Here is a 19,123-nt window from a genome sequence, read left to right on the forward strand (position 1 = left end):
CACTAAACCTTGTATCAAAATGTCAAAATAAATTATCAACATCATGAAATAAATTATCAATATTACTATTTTATTAATTCATCCAAACAATATTTACCAAGTACCTATTATGTACAAGGTTCATTCTTCCTTTTCTTTCTTCTGCACGGTCCTGGGCTATAGAACCAAAATAAAAAGCACGTGTAATACACAATCTGGAAAATCTGTCCCTGAAGAACTGAGAGTTGAATACATATTTTTCCTTCAACATTTTGTATAAGGAAAATTATACATGGCTACTTAGATGTGAAGGGTAGGATAGGTTTTCACTGTGCCCTTTATATCTCTTCACAGCTTTTGATCACAGGGATTAGGGGTTCATTTCACCTCCCCATTTTGTTCTAAGCACTGATACTCTAAATTTCATAATGATTTATTACTATGAAACAATTATTATGTTTGAAGGAACAAAAGGGAGATGGTACTTAAGCCATGAGACATACACTAGGACTGATTCAGGTGAAAGACCATTCCAAAGGTATTTGTTGAAGTCTTTTGAAGATTCTGAACGTGCTATATGATGAAGTGAAGGCAAATACAATCTTAAAGCATATTTCTTTTTCATCCCTTCGGACAACATTCCCTTCAGTTAATAAAACGGGAATCTTCTTAGCTTAGATACATTTTATGGAACTGGCAAATGCCTTTAAAGGACTGCTAAGAGTGCTGTTATGGACAATGCCATAATCATTTTTACACAAGGACCTGATACTGGAATCTTTTTAATACCTACATGTCAGTATCTTCTACTCATGTTTCACTGAGTTTTGTGCAGAATCATTAAATCCAGCCTAGCTACCTTAAGTAGGAAAAATAAATGCATGTATGTGTCCAGAATAGAGTTATTTACCCCATCTTATAAGGACAATCTTTTTAGTAATTATGTTATTAGTATTCAGGTATGTGGCTGAGTCTAGAGATAATGAAGCCTTAGTTTAGTCAAGACAACCACTGCTCACAGTGTCACCAATTCCAGGCCTCTGTATTTACCATCCAGGTAGCTTGACCTTTTCCTTTTGAACTAAGCAACCGTGAGTTAGTTTGCCATCCTTCAAGACAGCCTATCTGCCATTTTTTTTGTTTGTTTGTTTGTTTGTTTGTTTGTTTGTTTGTTTTTTACCACTCAGCAGTTTATGCCTGTGTTGTAAGCTATAAAGAGAGTGTTTAGCTCAAACTAAATTGTTGGATATTGGTGGGACTGTAATAACCATAGTACTGCACAGTTTGATATGATCCAGGGCTGTCTGCACTTTCTCTGGCATTTGTGCAAGGGAGTCTTCTACTACTGGAGAATATGGTCTCCCTGCACCTTCAGATGTGCTATAGCAATTGAAGTGATTATATGACAATTAAAACTTGAATGCTACAAAATCCGTACCTTCGTGCTATATTTTAACCCTGCTTCTGACACCTTGCAAATGAAGGATCAGAGTCAATATTAAGTTTGACCAAAATTATTCCACTTACTTATACAGGTGCAGAATGCCTTCCTGAAATCACATTATGTATTGTTTTTCTGTGTGTCATTTTCTTCTCTTTAGTTTTCCACTTTGAACTGCATTAAGAAAAAAAAATTAAATAGTAAATTAACCGAGAACCACTACATTGTAACCCATAACAAATTTTGAGAAAAGATAAAATGGAGCAGGCTATTTAGTGTTATAGATTGCTAACAGGGAGATGTCTCCCTTTCTGATGCACTCAAATCTAAAGGTTAGAGGCTGAGAAATTTTCCATCTGCAAGCTGTAAGAAATTCTCTTTAATACCAAATTGCTGCAACTAGCTTGCTTTGCTATTTTTATTTAAATTATAGTCCACATGTTCATTCATGTTGTCATGTCTCTTCATCTATCTTGTTTTAACTGTGATGCAGGCTCTCAAAGGGTAAGATTGTCTTTTGAAATCATTTTTATAAATGACTGAGTATATATGCTTCAGATATTTACTAATGCTAGTAACCAGGAAGCTCCAATAACACAACTTCACGAGTTTCTTTTGATTTAGTGAATAACATTTAAGTAGCCTCATTATGCAGTATATGATGCTATAAAGTGCAGAAGGAAGACATGGTGTAGCATTTGGTAAGGCTCGTATATAAAGGTTAATGTCCATCAGCCAGTTTTGCCCTGATTTTTTAAAATGACAGTGTCTGCATTCATTAAAGGCTGTTCACAGCACCTTTAAAATAGTGTTTGTTGAACCTAATTTTAAATTATTTTATATTTATAATAGTGTTTGAATAACCAAATGATGCATTTTAAGAAGTGATAAAAGCCCCTGATGAGGATAGCAGTTGAACAAACTGAACATTAAGTTGAGGACGGAAGTATCCGCATAAACACGGTCTATTAATTGTCTGCTCTTTAAAGACATTTGTCAGCTCCAGGACCTAAAGAGTTAAATGCATAATCAACCCTTTGGGGACAAGACCAGTCTGTCTCACATGGGAAAAAGTAACTTTCAGTGAAAAATAAGGTCCTCAGTTGGTCATTTATCATCTCAAAGGGCATATTTTATTATAAATGTCAATTCCACAAAATTATGTGTCCTTTAATACATAATTATGTTCAAAATTGCATTTGAAATCTATTATTAACAGTTAACAGCGAACATTCTTAAAATAGTTATTACTCTTGGCCTTAACACAAAAAGCGATAATGGAGGTATTTTAGGGAGTTAAAAGCTGCAAGACATTGGCCTCTGAATAAAGCCACCGCAGGTGTGTTCCTTAATGGGACGTTAATTTTATGGCAAGTGAACACAAAGGACAAAGACCATGTGTGTTTTTAAACTGTGTTTGGTGTGGAGAAAGAGTTGATGACCGAAAAATATAAAGACAGTGTGAAATGAGGCCAAATTGAATTTTCCCTCTTGAAGAGTGATCCTTGTGGCTTAAACCCAAGACAAACTAATTCTTGCCCCTCCTCTTCTATTCGCCACCACCACTTAACAGAGAATTCCACAGAAACATAGAGTAAACTGGCACATTGAAAATAATTCGAAAATATGGCAAGAAATAACAGAGATCTGCTTGTCCAAACTCATCATCCTCTCCCACTAACCAGCTCCTTCTAAGTTTCTTGTTTTTGCTACTGGCATTGTGTGAGTCACCCAAACTCACGACCACAGGGTCAGTTTTGACCTTTCCGTAGCCCCCATACCTAGCACCCCAGTGTCCTAAGAACCTGGCTTCTCAGTGTGTAGGCTGTGGACCATGCAACATGGGCATTACTTGGGAGCTTGTGAGAAATATCCAACCCTAGACCTACTGAATCATAATCTGCATGTTAACAAGATGTCCTTCCATAAGCACATTCGAGTTTGAGAAACGCTGCTCTAGAATCTTCTTTACACTGTCTTTCTTTTTTTTTCTTCTCAAGAAAATAGCTTGTTATTACAAATCAGTATCTTTATGTTTTAAGTATATATTTGTAAAATATATGTCTTTTAGATTTTACTTTTTAATTCAGAGTGATGAAGCTTAACTTTTAACATAAGCATTTAGTTCGTTGCTCTTTATTATAATTTATTGTCCATCTTCATGTTTTCTAACTGATCCATCTAGTCTGTGCCTTCTCTTTCTTGCCTTAGTTTAGATAAATTATTTTTATCTCAGTATTATTTTCTCTGTACTAGCTTGAAAAATAAATTTTTATTTTTTAGTATTTATGCTTGAAAGTACAATAAGATTTTTAAATTTTATAATAATCTGAAGTTCATAGATATTTATATCATTCTTTAGGATAACCCAGTTTTATACTTCCTTAATATGTGATTTTTTTAACTTTATTGAGGAAAAATTGACAACTGTAATTGTATATATTTAAGTATACTACATGATGATGTCATATATCCATACAATGTAAAAATGATTAAAAAGGTCAAGATAATTAACACATCCATCACCTCACATAGTTAACTTTTTTGGTGTGATAATAATGCTTAAGATCTACTTTCAACAACTTTCAAGTATATGATACTGTATTATTAACTATAGTCACTCTGTTCTATGTTAGATTGTCAGAACTCTCTACTATAACTAAAAAGTGTGCCCTTTGACCTACATCCCCATTTCCCCCTCCCTCCAGCCCTAGCAACCATCTGTTTCTGTTTCTATGAAACTAGCTTTTATTCTTTTATAGATTCCACACATAAGCGATATCATACATTATTTGTCTTTCTCTGTCTGGCTTAGTTTACTTAACATAATGCCCTCCAGAATCATCCATGTTGTTGCAAATGGCAGGATTCCCTTTTTTTTGGTGGCTGCATATTTCATTGCCTGTATGTATATAACATTTTTTATCCATTCTTCCATCAGAGGATATTTAGGTTGTTTCCATATCTTGGCTATTGTGAATATTGCTGCATTGAATGTGGATGTGTAGATATCTCTTCAGGATCTTGATTTCAGTTCCTTTGGGTATATACCCAGGAGTGGTATTGCTGGATCATATGATAGTTCTATTTTTTGAAGACCCACCATACGTTTTCCAAAACAACTGTACCATTTTGCATACCCACCAACAGTGTATAATGGTTCCCTTTTCTTCACACGCTTACCAACGTTTGTTTTCCTTTTCCTAATGGCCAACCTAACAGGGTATGAGGTGATATCTCATTATGGGTTTGACTTGCCCTTCCCTAATGATTAGTGATGTTGAGCCCCTTTTCATGTGTCTATTGGCCATCTGTATGTCTTTTTTTGGAAAAATGTTCAAGTCCTTTGCCAATTTTTAAATTAGATTATTTGCTTTTTTGCTATTGAGTTGGATTATTTGCTTTTTTACTATTGAATTTTATGAATTCTTCATATATTTTGTTTTGTTATTTAAAGATTTTATTTATTTATTCATGAGAGACACACAGAGAGAGAGAGAGAGAGGCAGAGACACAGGCAGAGGGAGAAGCAGGCTCCATGCAGGGAGCCCGATGTGGGACTCGATCCTGGGACTCTGGGATCATGCCCTGAGCCGAAGGCAGACATTCAACCACTGAGCCACCAGGCACCTAGTTCTTCATATATTTTGGATATTAACCTCTTATCAGATATATGGCTTGCAAATAATTTTCTCTCATTCTGTAGGTTGTCTTTTCAATTTATTGATTGTTTCTTTTGCTGTGCAGAGTTCCTTAGTTTGGTGTAGTCCCACTAGTTTATTTTACAGTTGACTGGAATGGATTTATCCCATGTGAACTATTGAGCCTACCCTAAATTTAGATCTTTATGTCATTTCACCTGAGTTATTGCTCAGTAATTCTCTATCATTCTTGTGTTCCTTTGCTCTAAATCATCCTACCTTCTGCCTCAAGAAGAGTCTTTCTAATGTACCCAGACATCTCCCCTCTTCTTCAAAACCTTTAATGGCTTTCCATCCTTTACGCAATAAACCTTCAGGACCAGCACTCAAGGTCCTATGATGCCATTCTCTTCCTCCAGCCCTATCTCCAACTGCTCCTCTGTATAGACACATACCCTACCCCATAGCTTTACAAGTTTCTCTCCTCTTTGTTTTGTTACAAAAATGTTCCTTCCCCATGGGATATTCTTCTCAACAGCTCTGTTGAAATTTTCTCCCTTCTTTCAGGCCCATCTTCCATACTACCTCCCATAAATACCCTTTTCTCATTCATTCATTCATTCATTCATTGAATAAATATGTATGGAGCACATACTATTTGTGTACATTATTCTAGTTACTGAGGATAAAGCAAGGAACAAAACAGCCACAGCCTCGTGGAGTTTATATTCTCTTGGTAGAAAATTGGCAATAAATAAGTAAAATACGTGGTATGTTAGAGGGTGATAAGTACTAAGAAAAAAATAAAGGAAGATAAAGGGCATAGAGACAGCTAGGAATGAGGAGTATCCTCCAACCAAATACCCTTACCCAGAACACTTATTTTCCTTTACAATGTGGCTATCTGTGCACTTGTCCTATTTCCTTTCTTATATAAAAAGCTCCATGAAAGCAAGAACTGCATCTTGTTCATTGTTGTATCTCCTATAGCTCCCCAGACCACACTCAGTAAATAATGGTTAAAATGAATCAAATGATGGAAATAAATGCAATAGTTGTTCAAGAGAAGGGGAAGACTCCTTGGAAGATACTTAATTTGAGTAAAGCCTTGAATTATGAGTTAGAGTGGGGAGGAAAAAAGAGCTGAGTAAGTCATTTCGATATATTTGTTCTGAAAAACTAAAAACCATTGCTTTATAAAGATTGAGATTAATATTATGTGCAATTTTCTTTACCTTTAAAACCAGTGTTTCAGAAGGGACGGGCGATAGACACTGGAGAAGTTGACATTGGTGCACAGGTCATGCAGACCATTCCACCTGGCTTATTCTGGCGTTTCCAGATTACTATCCACCATCCTATATATCTGAAATTCAATATTTCTTTAGCCAAGGACTCTCTGCTGGGGATTTATGGCAGAAGAAACATTCCACCTACACACACTCAGGTATTTGATGTTATAGGAATTTCTTGGTCCTCTTAGAGGGTGGTGGGATGAATTGTTTCAGGGTTTGGGACTCGTAAAGTATGTGGGAGTCAAAGGTGAAGGCAGACCATGTTTGTAATGAGCAAATATCCAGAATAATCACACTCAAGTGAATAGGAAAAAATGACATTGAAAAATAAGCAATAGCATTTAGCAGAGCAGATTCAGAAAAGAAAGTTTAAGAAAATATTCTTGAAACTTGAATTATATTTCCTGGAATAGGATAATTGTGAGCTTTCCCCACACCCTCATCTTACTTAGCTTTTGGGCCCACACCACCTTAGCTGGCTCCATATGGCCTTGAATCCTTGTCCCAATGAAGAATGCAAATCTATTAGGGAAATGAGCCCAAAAGGCAGGTTTTATCTTACAGGTAGAAATTTTTTCTTGTTATTGTTAATAATAACTCAAATATGTAAAACCTCTATGATTTACAAAGCCCTTCATAAATATTAGCCACCTGATTTCTCTCATTTTTTTCCTTATCTCTTCCTTACAAGAACCCATTTGGGGCCCTACTCCATCTAAGAAGTAGCATAAGGATCATAACTATCAGGGGATTGCTTTTTTTTCAACAGATACGACTGTAGTCCAAACCTTACCTTCTGGGAGGGAGTAAGCTGGGAGTTAGAATGCCATTCAAATGTGACTTAAAAAAATGCCAAGGGAAAAGTGTACCATGTGCTTGTCCACTGATTAGGGGAAAAAAGGAGGGGGTCCTTTAGATTTTTAAATATGCTACCAAAAATGTAGTAAATTATTATGAATATTCTCAAATTTTTACTATTTGTTTTAAAAACTGCAAAACTCTTGTATTTGTAGAGAAGATCATGATCATATTTTTGAGGAGAATGTGTAGTTTTGAATATCTTTTATTTGATACTTTAGTAAATATCAAGATTCTCTTGCCAAATACTCAATAAGATTTTTTTCTATTTCTTGTTTTATTTATTTTTAGACCATTATTTTGAATACTCCAAACTGAAAGGTTTATGGCACTTATATAGTGGGGCTTTTCTTCAGAATTAATAATATACTTTTGTGTTTAAGTATACTTAAGAACAAATAACTTCTTTTTTCATTTTGCCTACCTGAAAGAAGTATGAAGTATGAAATAGGGCAATTGAAGTTAAAGTTTTTCCTTAGTCTAGAAGTAAAAGTAAGTAGCTCATATTTGTATGTGTATTTGTTCCAGTTTGATTTTGTAAAATTGATGGATGGAAAACAACTGGTGAAGCAGGACTCCAAGGGCTCTGATGATACCCAGCACTCCCCTCGGAACCTGATCTTAACCTCACTGCAGGAGACAGGTTTCATAGAGTATATGGACCAAGGGCCTTGGTATCTGGCATTTTACAATGATGGAAAAAAGATGGAGCAAGTTTTCGTGTTAACTACAGCAATTGGTAAGCTGTCGACTATTATTTTGAATTAACAGTATGGTTCTAGAAAGAGAACAGTGATTAAAGTGATACAGATGTTGTTTAAACTCATTGCTCATTCTGCCTTAAAGTCCTTATTCAAGATAGGTCACTATGAGAAAGGCTTATATTATTGTTGTCATTAGTGTTGTTTAAATGCTGATTAAGATTCTTTAAATGCTCCATTATTTGCTGCTATTGTAGGATATTTGCCTTGTACCATTTTTATGTTTTCAACGGGAATAATTACCTGGATAATAACATTACCAAGGCTGCATAGATCAACAACTTCAATGAAATAGGGAATAAGCAGAATAATCTCAATTAATTCAAGAGCTATTAGAAAAGAAAAGGCAAATAAATACCTTTTAAAATGGAAGAACTAGCATCAGTCCAGTTCTTCTTTTGAACAGCTGATTCTAGAACCATTAAGGCTTCAAAATACAACCTAAGAGTATTTAGACCAGAGTCTTAAGGACAATAACTTGGGTCACTCAAAATCTTTTTTTTTTTTTTTTTTTTTTAGAATTTGTTAGCCTTGAAGGGAAACATCTCATAGACTCAGTATTTTTATTGTGTGAATTTTCCTAAAACACATGTCTTTTAAAAGAAAGGAAAATACTTTACAGCTGTCAGTTTTCTATACAACTCTCACCACCTTATCCTTTAGTTAACCTGTTCAACCATATGTTTAGGAAGATGTGTTGACTGTTAATAGATATACCATCTGCTCTTTATAACAATTATGTTCTATTTTTACTTGATGCCAAAGACCTTGAGTCAGTAGAAAATGGTATTCCAGCCATTAAGATTATCAAAAACTTCCCTCTAAAGTAATCAGAGAGGCTATAAAAATGCACTGATGATTTTTTCCCCTAGAGAAAAACTGCACTGATTTTACATCTTCAAAAGACAACATATTTGTTAAACTAGAAAAAAATATTTTAAGCCATGACACTGTTTTGCAACACTCATAGACTCAATGGAGCAGATTTCTCAGATGTACCTTTCATGATATTTTTCTGTCAAGTCCCAATTTTGATAATGCAAATGCCAATGAGTTATGAGAGGTTGAGTTTCTCCTAAGAAATCCAGCAGTTAGAAGACCTAAAATATTTGTGAAGATTTTCTCCCTCCTGTTATCCTTACCACTGAGCTGAAGTTAAAACACTTACCCAACTATTAACCTTTCAAAAATCAATAGACCCAGAAACATGCTTGAAGTTTTTTCCCTCCCTTACTTCCTCCCAAAAAGAAGCTAACCTTTGAGAAAGAATACCTATTATCCAGATATCAAGCTGTCAGTTTCATATGCAACAAAGTATTTGCTTTTTCCTTAATGCTAGTCAGGTTTGGTTTGTTTGTTTGTTTGTTTACTTTTCTTGAAGCAATAGACACACTTATCCTGCAATTTCCACTTAAAAAGAATCCAAGTAAATTTCTGAAAAAAATCAAAGGTATTAAATTATTTACTCTAAATTCTCCCCATTATTTGTTTATGTTTTTATAATTTATCTTAATTATAGTAAAAAGAAGCTAATATATTTGATTAAACAGTTTAAGCTTTGTATGAATTTACGCTAAATGCTGCTCATTCTCTCTTTCATGATAATGTAAGAAGCAGTTGATTGATATTAACTATATTTAGTCCACTGCTAATAAGGATCAAGACCGTATTAACAACCAACATTTATTGAATGACTAATATAGGCTAACCACTGACGTATTAATATATATTATTTTCCAGTAATATAGACAGAGTTGTCAATATCCCCTAATCTCAGCCAACTTGCTCTGTAACATGAGAATATATACCATTTATGGAGTGCCATTCTGCCCCAAGCACTGTACCAGATGCTTTACATTCAGTTATATTGTTAGATTCTCATCACAACCCTGATAGCACAGGTGTTGTGATATTTATTTAATAAATAAGGAAATGGAAGCTTGGAATGAGTAAATAATCTGATAGACTCTCACAGCCAGCAAGTGGCAAAATTGAGGTTTGAGACACCCAGTATGTCTGATTCCAAAGCCCATGCCCTTTATACTGAAATTATTCCATCAGACTAATCATTACCTTTAGTTTCTCCCATAAGAAAACCTGCCAGAAGCAAAACCCATCATCAGTGCAGATGCAGATACCGAAGGGCTTTAGACTCTAGAATAAGAACAGAGTTTTATGAAGAGAACTTTAAAATCCTTCTCAACTCTAATGATCAAGGAAGTGATTCTGAAGTAAGATTAAAAAGATAGAAGGCCAAATTTCATGGAGGCCAACCAAAATAGGCAAACACATTCTTTTTTATGACTGGTTACTTATGTAATCCTCCTCCTAGATTCCCTAGGCTATAGCCATCCTCCTCCTAGATTCCCTAGGCTGTCCCAGTGTTTCTGTCATACCTGGTAGAGGGAGCAGCTTCCAGAACCTCCCTATATTGCCTTCCCTTGTCATTTGCGTTGCTGGTGTTAAGCTCTGTGTGGCAGTGGGGGCCCAGGGACAGATCTTAGATAAGTCAATAAGATGTAGGGATTTTTATTTATTTTGATAACAAACTTTATTAAACATTTCTCTACAATGGCTACATTCCCACAAGGCTGCTTCCATAAAGTTGTCAATAGGAGCTGGTGTGAAATTAAATTCAACTATGTTTACCTTTGAAAGCTTCCTCCATGGCCTCTTATTCGCAAGCAGGGGAAATCCAAATGTAGATCTAAGAACTGCCACTGTTGCTTAGTACAAGAAAGATAGATTAAATAGAAAATAAAGAAATGATTGTTCCATCTTTGAATGGGAATAACTCTCTGTGCCTCTTCATAATGATCTTTTAAATAAATTATTTTATGAAAATAACTAATGTTTTAATAAGTTAAAAATGGGTAGCTCTTTGTCAAATGCTCCATTTCTGCCAGACCAGTTGTAGTTCAGCAAATGCCATGTATAAATTTCTTACCCAGTTCAGTTTTCTAACACAGGAATCAGAGAATAACTTACCGTAAACCTGCAAAAAGCTATCTGATGTATTCACACAGGGGTGAGAAAAAGAATCTTCTCTGAGTGATAATAGGGTGGCTATCCACACAGTGACTGGATTTATTCTCAGCTTTCTAAGAATTCCCTGAATAAACTAGATGCCATTTTTCTTCCTCTCACTTTTATTCTACCCAAGGCTGAACTCCAAATCTAGATCAGAAGTTGTCTAACTATGGAGGTTTACTATTGGAAACATTGGTCCTCAATGCTTCAATGTGGTGAGCATCTGCAGGGTCACAGGTGGTTCTTTTTAGGATGTGGATCACTGAGCTGCATTCTTCAGATTCAGTAGATCTGGAAAGAAGCCTAGATATCTGCATTTTAAGTGCCTCAGGTGATCCTCCTGATACAGGTGGTCAAAAGGCCACATTTGAAGAAATGCTATTTCTCGACCTTCATTATAAATTCTCATAGTTGAGTGGAAGATGCCAAGACCACTTCCTAGAATATCTCCTTCTAATTGGAAATAGCTTATGCAAGTGAAACTAGATGAAGTAGATAATTTGGATTGAAAAGGAAAAACTGGTACATACGAGAAGTATGAGTTAAATGGGCCAGAACATAAAACTCTGAATCCAAGAATGCTAAGTATAGAAAACTTCCAGAAAGAGTAATGAGAAGACGATTAAAAAAAAAAAAACTGAAAGAAGAAAGCACACATACCATAATAGTTCATGGACTTGGAATTTGATTTTATTATACTCAAATACAATTTTAAACTAGAAATAATTTTTTTCATTGTCAGAGTCTGACTTTTGTATAACTTCATACCTCTTCAGCCAAGTTACTTACCACAAGACTTATCAAAGTTCTGTCGCACTGCACATCTTTATGTCACTAGAACTACCTATGGGCACCTTCAAAGCCTTCTCAATTCCCCTGAAACCTATTCTTCTCTAAGAATGGATTGAAGGGAAATTAGTGGCAGAGAACTGATAAGCATTTACAGTCAAGAAAGCATTTCTCAACAAAATACTTAGGTTCTAATGCTTTTAGTGGTGGTGAATTTAATATGAACACTTACTTTAAAAGCCTTCCATTGTCACTTATTAATGAAAATGAAATACTGATTATCATATTTAAGCTGTCAAGGTAGTAGATTACACATTTTAAGATGCTAGAAAAGAAATTTTTTATTTGCTACAACCTAAATTTTAAAAAGTAAACAGTAGATTTAGTCTTTTGGGTTGCATTTTTAAGCCCATTTTGCTTTTGAGAAATGTCCTATAATCTTAGGACATTTTAAGCTTTGTCATGAACATCTCATAAGAATACAATTCATCTAGACCCTTTATGCACTTTAGAGATGAGATTGGTTTTTAGTTTCACTCTTGAATAGCCAATTCAGCAAATCCAGGGCCCTTTTAATAATTTGGTGCTGCATGTGAGATCTTACAAAAATCTTTGGCATCTGATTTTAAACAGTAAGTGCTCCAAGAAAGCAGAGGGCAATATTGTTACAAGCCCAGAGTATTGCAATTAAAAAAAAATTAAGGACTCTACAGCCTGGAAGTTTGCTCATTTGTTTTTCTTTTTCTCTCTTTTACTAGAAATAATGGATGACTGTTCAACCAATTGCAATGGAAATGGAGAGTGTATCTCTGGCCATTGTCATTGTTTTCCAGGATTCCTTGGGCCTGACTGTGCGAGAGGTAATGTTGCTCTCTTACTCCAATTGGTGTAGGGAAATACATGTTAATTTGAGAACTCAGGATCAGTAGCAATAGGAGGAGGACAAGTGGCAGTAGAAGTGACAGCAACAGCAGCAGCATCCACCCCACCACCACCACCACCGTAACCAAAAGTTGAACACTTATTCTGCCAGACACTGTTCTAAACACTTTGTTACCTCTTCTGATTCATACTTACTGTGATAACCCAATGAAGTAGATCTACTGTTATACCAGTTTAGTGGGCAAAGAAACAACCTCAGAGAGATGAAATAGGGTGGAATTTGTACCTAGATAATCTGTAACTGCTATACATACCCATATAGACTGGAAAGGATAGGTAATCACAGAATGGGTAAGTAGCCTTAGAAAGTAGACTGGCAAGTCAGAAGTTAAGCTTGGCAAACTTTACTGTTTCCTAGATTTGCCCATAGTTTAATTCTTGAAAAGCTTTGGGTAAATCACACCGTGTTTCCCCATAGGCTTACAGTTATTACCGTAGAGGTGCTTTCCACTCATTTTCAATATATTCTTAGAGTTCTCAGTCTGCTAATGCTTTAATCTCAGGTTTCCCAGCCACTCAGTTTCCTTAGATTAAATTCTGCTCAGTTTACAATTCTGTGGCAATTGCTGGCTTCCCAGGAGCATGATAAATCTGGCAAATGTAGGGATTAGGAGTAAAGATGGTGGCTGGTATTATAAATTGAATAGGACAGAAGATACAGGTCCTGCCCTCAAGGAGCCCATAGTTTTAATAGGGAGCGAACAATGACAATGCAGAGTAAGTATTCTAATAAAGATCTGCATGAAGTGTCATGGGAATAGACATCTGCCCAGCATAAATCTTTTTAAATGTACAGCTTTTTAAAGATAACGTTTTATAATATGAATAACTCCCCTATTTGTCAGTTTTTACATTTTTCAGGTTTTTCTTTCTAAAAGTAACATACATCTGTTTGAGGTAGAAAAGCCATAAGAGGAAAAAAAAACCCTAGCTTGAAATAATAATAATAATAATAATAATAATAATAGCTATTTAAGAGTATGGTGGGATCAAAAACAAATACTTGACATAATTTTTCCACTCAGGATACTTTTATATCTTATCCTTACCCCACTCCCATAAAAGAGGAAAATTCTGTCTGTAATCACAAATATGTGTTTATTTAATAAAGGCTAAGACAGAAATAGTACAAATTTTTGCCTGAAATATTATACAAGAATCAATAGAGTAATGCCCCTTTGGAGATTTTAAAAGCATTCTGAGAACACTACAAGTTCATTTGCCAACCTTCAGATTCGTGCCCTGTGCTATGTGGCGGGAATGGAGAATACGAGAAAGGACACTGTGTCTGCCGAAATGGCTGGAAGGGGCCAGAGTGCGACGTTCCAGAAGAGCAATGCATTGACCCAACATGCTTCGGTCACGGCACCTGCATCATGGGAGTCTGCATCTGTGTGCCAGGATACAAAGGAGAAATATGCGAGGAAGGTCAGAGCCCCATTTTCATCTATTGCTTCAGGCTTTTCTCTCACCGAACTGTCCAAGTGTCATTCTGTGCTTCTAGTAGAGATGCAAGTCGTCTTTGCAAGCTGTAAATGTTCAATATGTCTTTAGTACGTGGAGCAAAGGGCTGGAGTCGGGGGAGTTCATGTCTCTTCTGACAGTCTCTAATATTAACACGAGGCTGTATCTGTGACACTTGCAGAGTGCTAAGGAAAAATGGCATTTTCCCCTCTATTTTTAACTTATATAACTTGAGCATTTCCATGTTGATGATATTAGGTGTTAATTCATGTGCTTCCGTTACTACATAGTACATTAGGCTACATCTTTAAAGGACATGATAAAAAAAATAATATATGCACATTTGGAACCATTTTGCTGAATATTTTCTTTGGGAGCGATTTGTAATTACTATTATTATCATTGCTTTATATTATTTATTTTTACATACCTCATGCTGAAACTTGACCTCCGTGCCTAAGGAAGCCAAGTTACTACTAATGAGTTTCAAGGCAGTGCCTTTATATTACAATTCACCCCAAAGGAACCTTTACGCACACACGCACAAATGTAGTTTGAAATGGCAATAGTTTTATCATTTAAAGAGACACATTGAAAAATAACTTTACTAGTAATCAGATCTTTTTCATGCCACATCCCTCAAATAAGACTGATTTTAGAAATAATATTAAACCATTACCATGGGAGATGGTCTCATCACAACCGTTGTTCAGGAAAGAGGCTGCTGAAAATGCACTATAATTGCCTTTTAAAGATGGCTCATTAAGACTATTACACAGCATTTTAAAGGGTTTAATCTCATTCTGCTCCAAGAGTTTAGCTTTCCACCTCCAGTTAGCAATAGTAGAATTTGGGTGTGAAGATTATATCTGTTCCAATGAATGGCATTGGGCCTAGACAGGGCACCAGAGTACCTCTGGAAATTGTTTTTATGGTCATCCAACCATAATCATCATATTTAAGCTATAAATTCTGATGTGATGTGGACATATGCATGTTCACCAGAACATGGTATCTCTCACAATACCCATAGTTCGCCATGAAAATGTTTAACCTAATTAATTTGGACCCTTCTAATTAAAACTTGGGAGCAGTTGAAGAAATAGCTTAGCTTACATTTCCCTTTTAGGGATCGCTAAGAAAATTTGTAGAATAACCAAGATAGCAAGGAAGAATGCTCACCATATTTAACAGTATGAACTTGTCAAATACAACAGAAAAAAAAATATTTTCAGTCAAACACTACAGACCAGAAACTCACAGGCTGAACTGGGCTTATGGATGGGTTTTTTTCTGGTTCACACAGTGGTGATGATGGTAGTATTTTTGTTGTTGTTGTTGTTGTTTTAATGTGATCTATTTGCCAAATTTAAAAATAGCTAAGTGTCCTATAAAAACCTCTCTGGAACAACTGGAAAATCTGATAACCCTGGGCCCATGTTCCTACATGGTGACAATTACCTGGGACCAAGAAACAGCAGTTTCTATTAAACTGGATACTCCTCTCAGTTCACTCGGAACACACCGGATTCTTATATCCAGTTCATCGCATTCATGTATGCTGCCTGCTGGCCCATTCAGCCATATGACCTCGTGCTTCTGACTTAAGTGACTTACCTACTCATTGAAGGTGGCCTTTTAATAAAATAAACTATACTCAATTAAACATTTTATTTGTTAAAGTAGTTGCTGTGTTTTAATATAACAAAATGGCCTCCTTCTAAAACAATATTTTAGACTTTCCCTCTCGCTCCAAATAATGAATGAAATAAAATTAGGTGTACCTTTTAGTATTTATTTGCTGATTAGCTCAGTAGTAAAGCCTTGTGCTAATGACCTTGAGATTTGAGGTTAATTATAATGACAATAACGCTAATTATAATAATGCTTAGTTAGCCTTACTATGTTCCATGACCATAGGCCACACCCAAGACCAGACTGGTCTTGCAAATGAAGGCAGGTTTTATCAGTCTGATTCCATTGCTGGAAAAGTAATTCAAAACATACATCCTCATAATGGGGAGTTATTTTAGTCTCATCTTACTTGTATTGGGAAGGTAGAAGTTTGGAAATCAACCTTTTCCCCTGGAATGGTCATTCAGTTAAAAGCACAAAACAGTTTTCCTCAAAGCAAACACAGAGATTTACTCTTAAGAGTTTATACCTTTGTTAGAATGTGTCCAAAAATTTCCAAACTCACAGAATCAGAGACAAATAGAATTGCATCTGTGATATTCTAAAACATTGACACCTATATCACAGCATCCTGATGGAAGAAGGCATGGAAAAAAAACTTTAATAATTTTTAAAATTAGGTTTACAAATGTTGTATTTTCAGTGCTCCTAAGAAATTAATGAAAGATTATAATAAATTCATTATATTGTATGATTTCATGCAACAGTAATCAGCTCACCTAATACCTAATAATCTAAGCTTAAAAAAAAGACATGTGCATTTTAATATTTTATATATTTTTATATAAATATTTTTATATTTCTAGACATTTTATATATGTAGTATATTTGTGTATTTTATATATTCATTTATTTGTTTTATTTTTTGTATATGTTTACTAAGTATATCTTTTTCTCTAGTCACATCAAGTGAAAGCCATTTCTCAGAGCTGATTCCAATTTCAAAAAAGATAAGGAATGACTTCCCAAAAATTCTTGGGTTTTTTCACAAAGCTGAGGAATTCCTATCAAAGGCCCACACTGGTGCACCTACCCATATGTGTGGGAGACTACACACTGCTCACAATATTATACAACATATGTGTGGTTTCCTTAGTCTTCTAATTTTAGGATGCAACCTTTATGACACTCTACCATATTTTTAAGTGTTAATAATCTTCTGATTTGAATACAGCCTTTGAATGAGACATTTTATTACCTGATTAAAACAGTATTCATGACATATTAGGAAATCAGTGTGCCTGTCTCAGTTTCATTATCCTAAGGTATGCAGGCCACATCTGTTCACTTTTAACCTTTTTCTCCTTTTTGGGCCTTCAGAGGACTGCTTAGACCCAATGTGTTCCAACCATGGCATCTGTGTAAAAGGAGAATGTCATTGCTCTACTGGCTGGGGAGGAGTCAACTGTGAAACCCCACTTCCTATATGTCAAGAGCAGTGCTCAGGACACGGGACTTTTCTTCTGGACGCTGGAGTGTGCAGCTGTGATCCCAAGTGGACAGGATCTGACTGTTCAACAGGTACACTGGAGTTACTTCTTTCTCTCCCTTCCTCCACTCCCAAATTCTCACTGGTCTTTGCCTTCAGGTAGTACTCCTCAAAGTCTGATTTGTATGTCTTCATGGGTTAAAAGGGACTTCCTGCAGTCATTTCTATACAGGTTATTTCAAATATGTATCTCCCCTAAACTCGAATTATCTTTCATTGTCAGTCATCTGCTGAGTATTTCCACTGGGTGTTCCATCACTTAAAAAATGGAACTTAGCTTGGGAACTCTGTTTATACGTTGCCATATTGCCGCCCAATTGCTATTCCCACAACTTGGCTTTCCTTTTCCTATTCCCTACCTTAAAATTAGCTATAGATCTACACTGTCTAGAGATAAGCTTCAGATATCCTACTCTGTTATTAAAAAGTCCACCACAAACTCTTCCAAAGCTCTATCTCCAGCCTGTCTTCTGCTTCCACTTCCTGCATAAATCCCTGCTTCTGTGAAAGGACTCTAATATGCTTTGCTCACTCCCAGGATATCACATGTTCACACTTTTCTCTATGCCCTTTCCTCAGCATGGAATGCTGGTACCTTTCCACCTATGAAAATCCAATCCTTCCACTAAGATCAACTACAGTTTTAGCTATTCTCTAAAACCTCTCCTGATCACATCAAGAGGATCCTCTGAAATCATACTGTACTCATTGCTAGAGAGTAAAAATGGCATCATGATATAGGTATTTGTGTGCATGACTTGTTTTTCCATCTAAACTAAAAATAACGGGTCATTCTTTATACTTTTTTTTCTTATCCTCAGGCCATGTGCTCATGAAATGAGTAGAATTAATAAATAATAACTCCTACAGAACCTCTGCCTATGAATTTTGTTGAGGATATAAAATGCCATGTGCTAAACAGAAAAGATTAGAAGCTCTCTGAGACTTCCTGTACCACTGAATTAGTTTATGAACCAAAAAAATCAGCAGTTCTGTGCTGTAAAGAAACAAGAATATCCCTCTGTTAAGAGCATTAATTCTAACATAATACTTTACTGTACAAAATTTTGTTGCCTCACTTAGAAATAATATGGGAGAGAGGATTGCATTTTACAGTTTCAGAAATGGATAAAATGATAAAGACAGTGTAATAGTAACTAAAATGCAAACCTTAAAAATTATTCGTTTATTTACTGAGCAAATATATGTGTACCTACCATGTGCTTGGCATGGTGCTTGGTGCTGGAGATATAGCGGCAGACAAGATGGCTGTGGCTCTTGCACAAAAGAACCTTATAGTCTAGTGGAAGAGATACATAGAACAAGCTAGAAAATGGTTAGAGAAAGAAGGTAGCTGGGTATGATGGGACTGTATAGGATGACTCTAACTTGGTTACTGATTTACTTGCTAAATGTTATTGAACATCCTTTCATGGGTTAGATACAGTATATCCAGAGCTTCAAGTTTAAAATAAGAATATTTACATTTGTATTATTATTAAAGCACACACAAAATTACTATGTAATAAGCACTATTCTAAGTGTTATACATGTATTTTTTTGGTCTTTACAACAGCCCTGTGAGATAAGTCCTATAATTGTGTCCACTTTGCAAATGAGGCAGCTGAAGCACATAGAGGTTAAATAACCTGTTCAAAGTCAGCCAGATAATAAGTATCAGAGTCTAAATCTGGACTAGGGTGTTCTGGTTTCACATTCCATACATTCAACCATTGTAC

At 35.6% G+C, this 19,123-nt stretch overlaps 1 protein-coding gene across 3 annotated transcripts in view; it reads left to right on the forward strand.

Moving 5' to 3' along the window:
- Positions 1–19,123, forward strand: part of TENM1 (teneurin transmembrane protein 1) — a 794,498-nt gene that overhangs the window by 527,862 nt on the left and 247,513 nt on the right. For all 3 annotated transcript variants that reach the window (XM_077888554.1, XM_077888556.1, XM_077888557.1), the window contains 5 exons: positions 6,309–6,508; positions 7,743–7,953; positions 12,553–12,654; positions 13,970–14,164; positions 17,216–17,416. In XM_077888554.1, coding sequence (XP_077744680.1) covers positions 6,309–6,508; positions 7,743–7,953; positions 12,553–12,654; positions 13,970–14,164; positions 17,216–17,416 — 909 coding nt within the window. The remainder of the gene's footprint in view (positions 1–6,308; positions 6,509–7,742; positions 7,954–12,552; positions 12,655–13,969; positions 14,165–17,215; positions 17,417–19,123) is intronic.

Source organism: Canis aureus, chromosome X, assembly GCF_053574225.1.
Source record: "Canis aureus isolate CA01 chromosome X, VMU_Caureus_v.1.0, whole genome shotgun sequence".
NCBI classification, from domain to species: domain Eukaryota; kingdom Metazoa; phylum Chordata; class Mammalia; order Carnivora; family Canidae; genus Canis; species Canis aureus.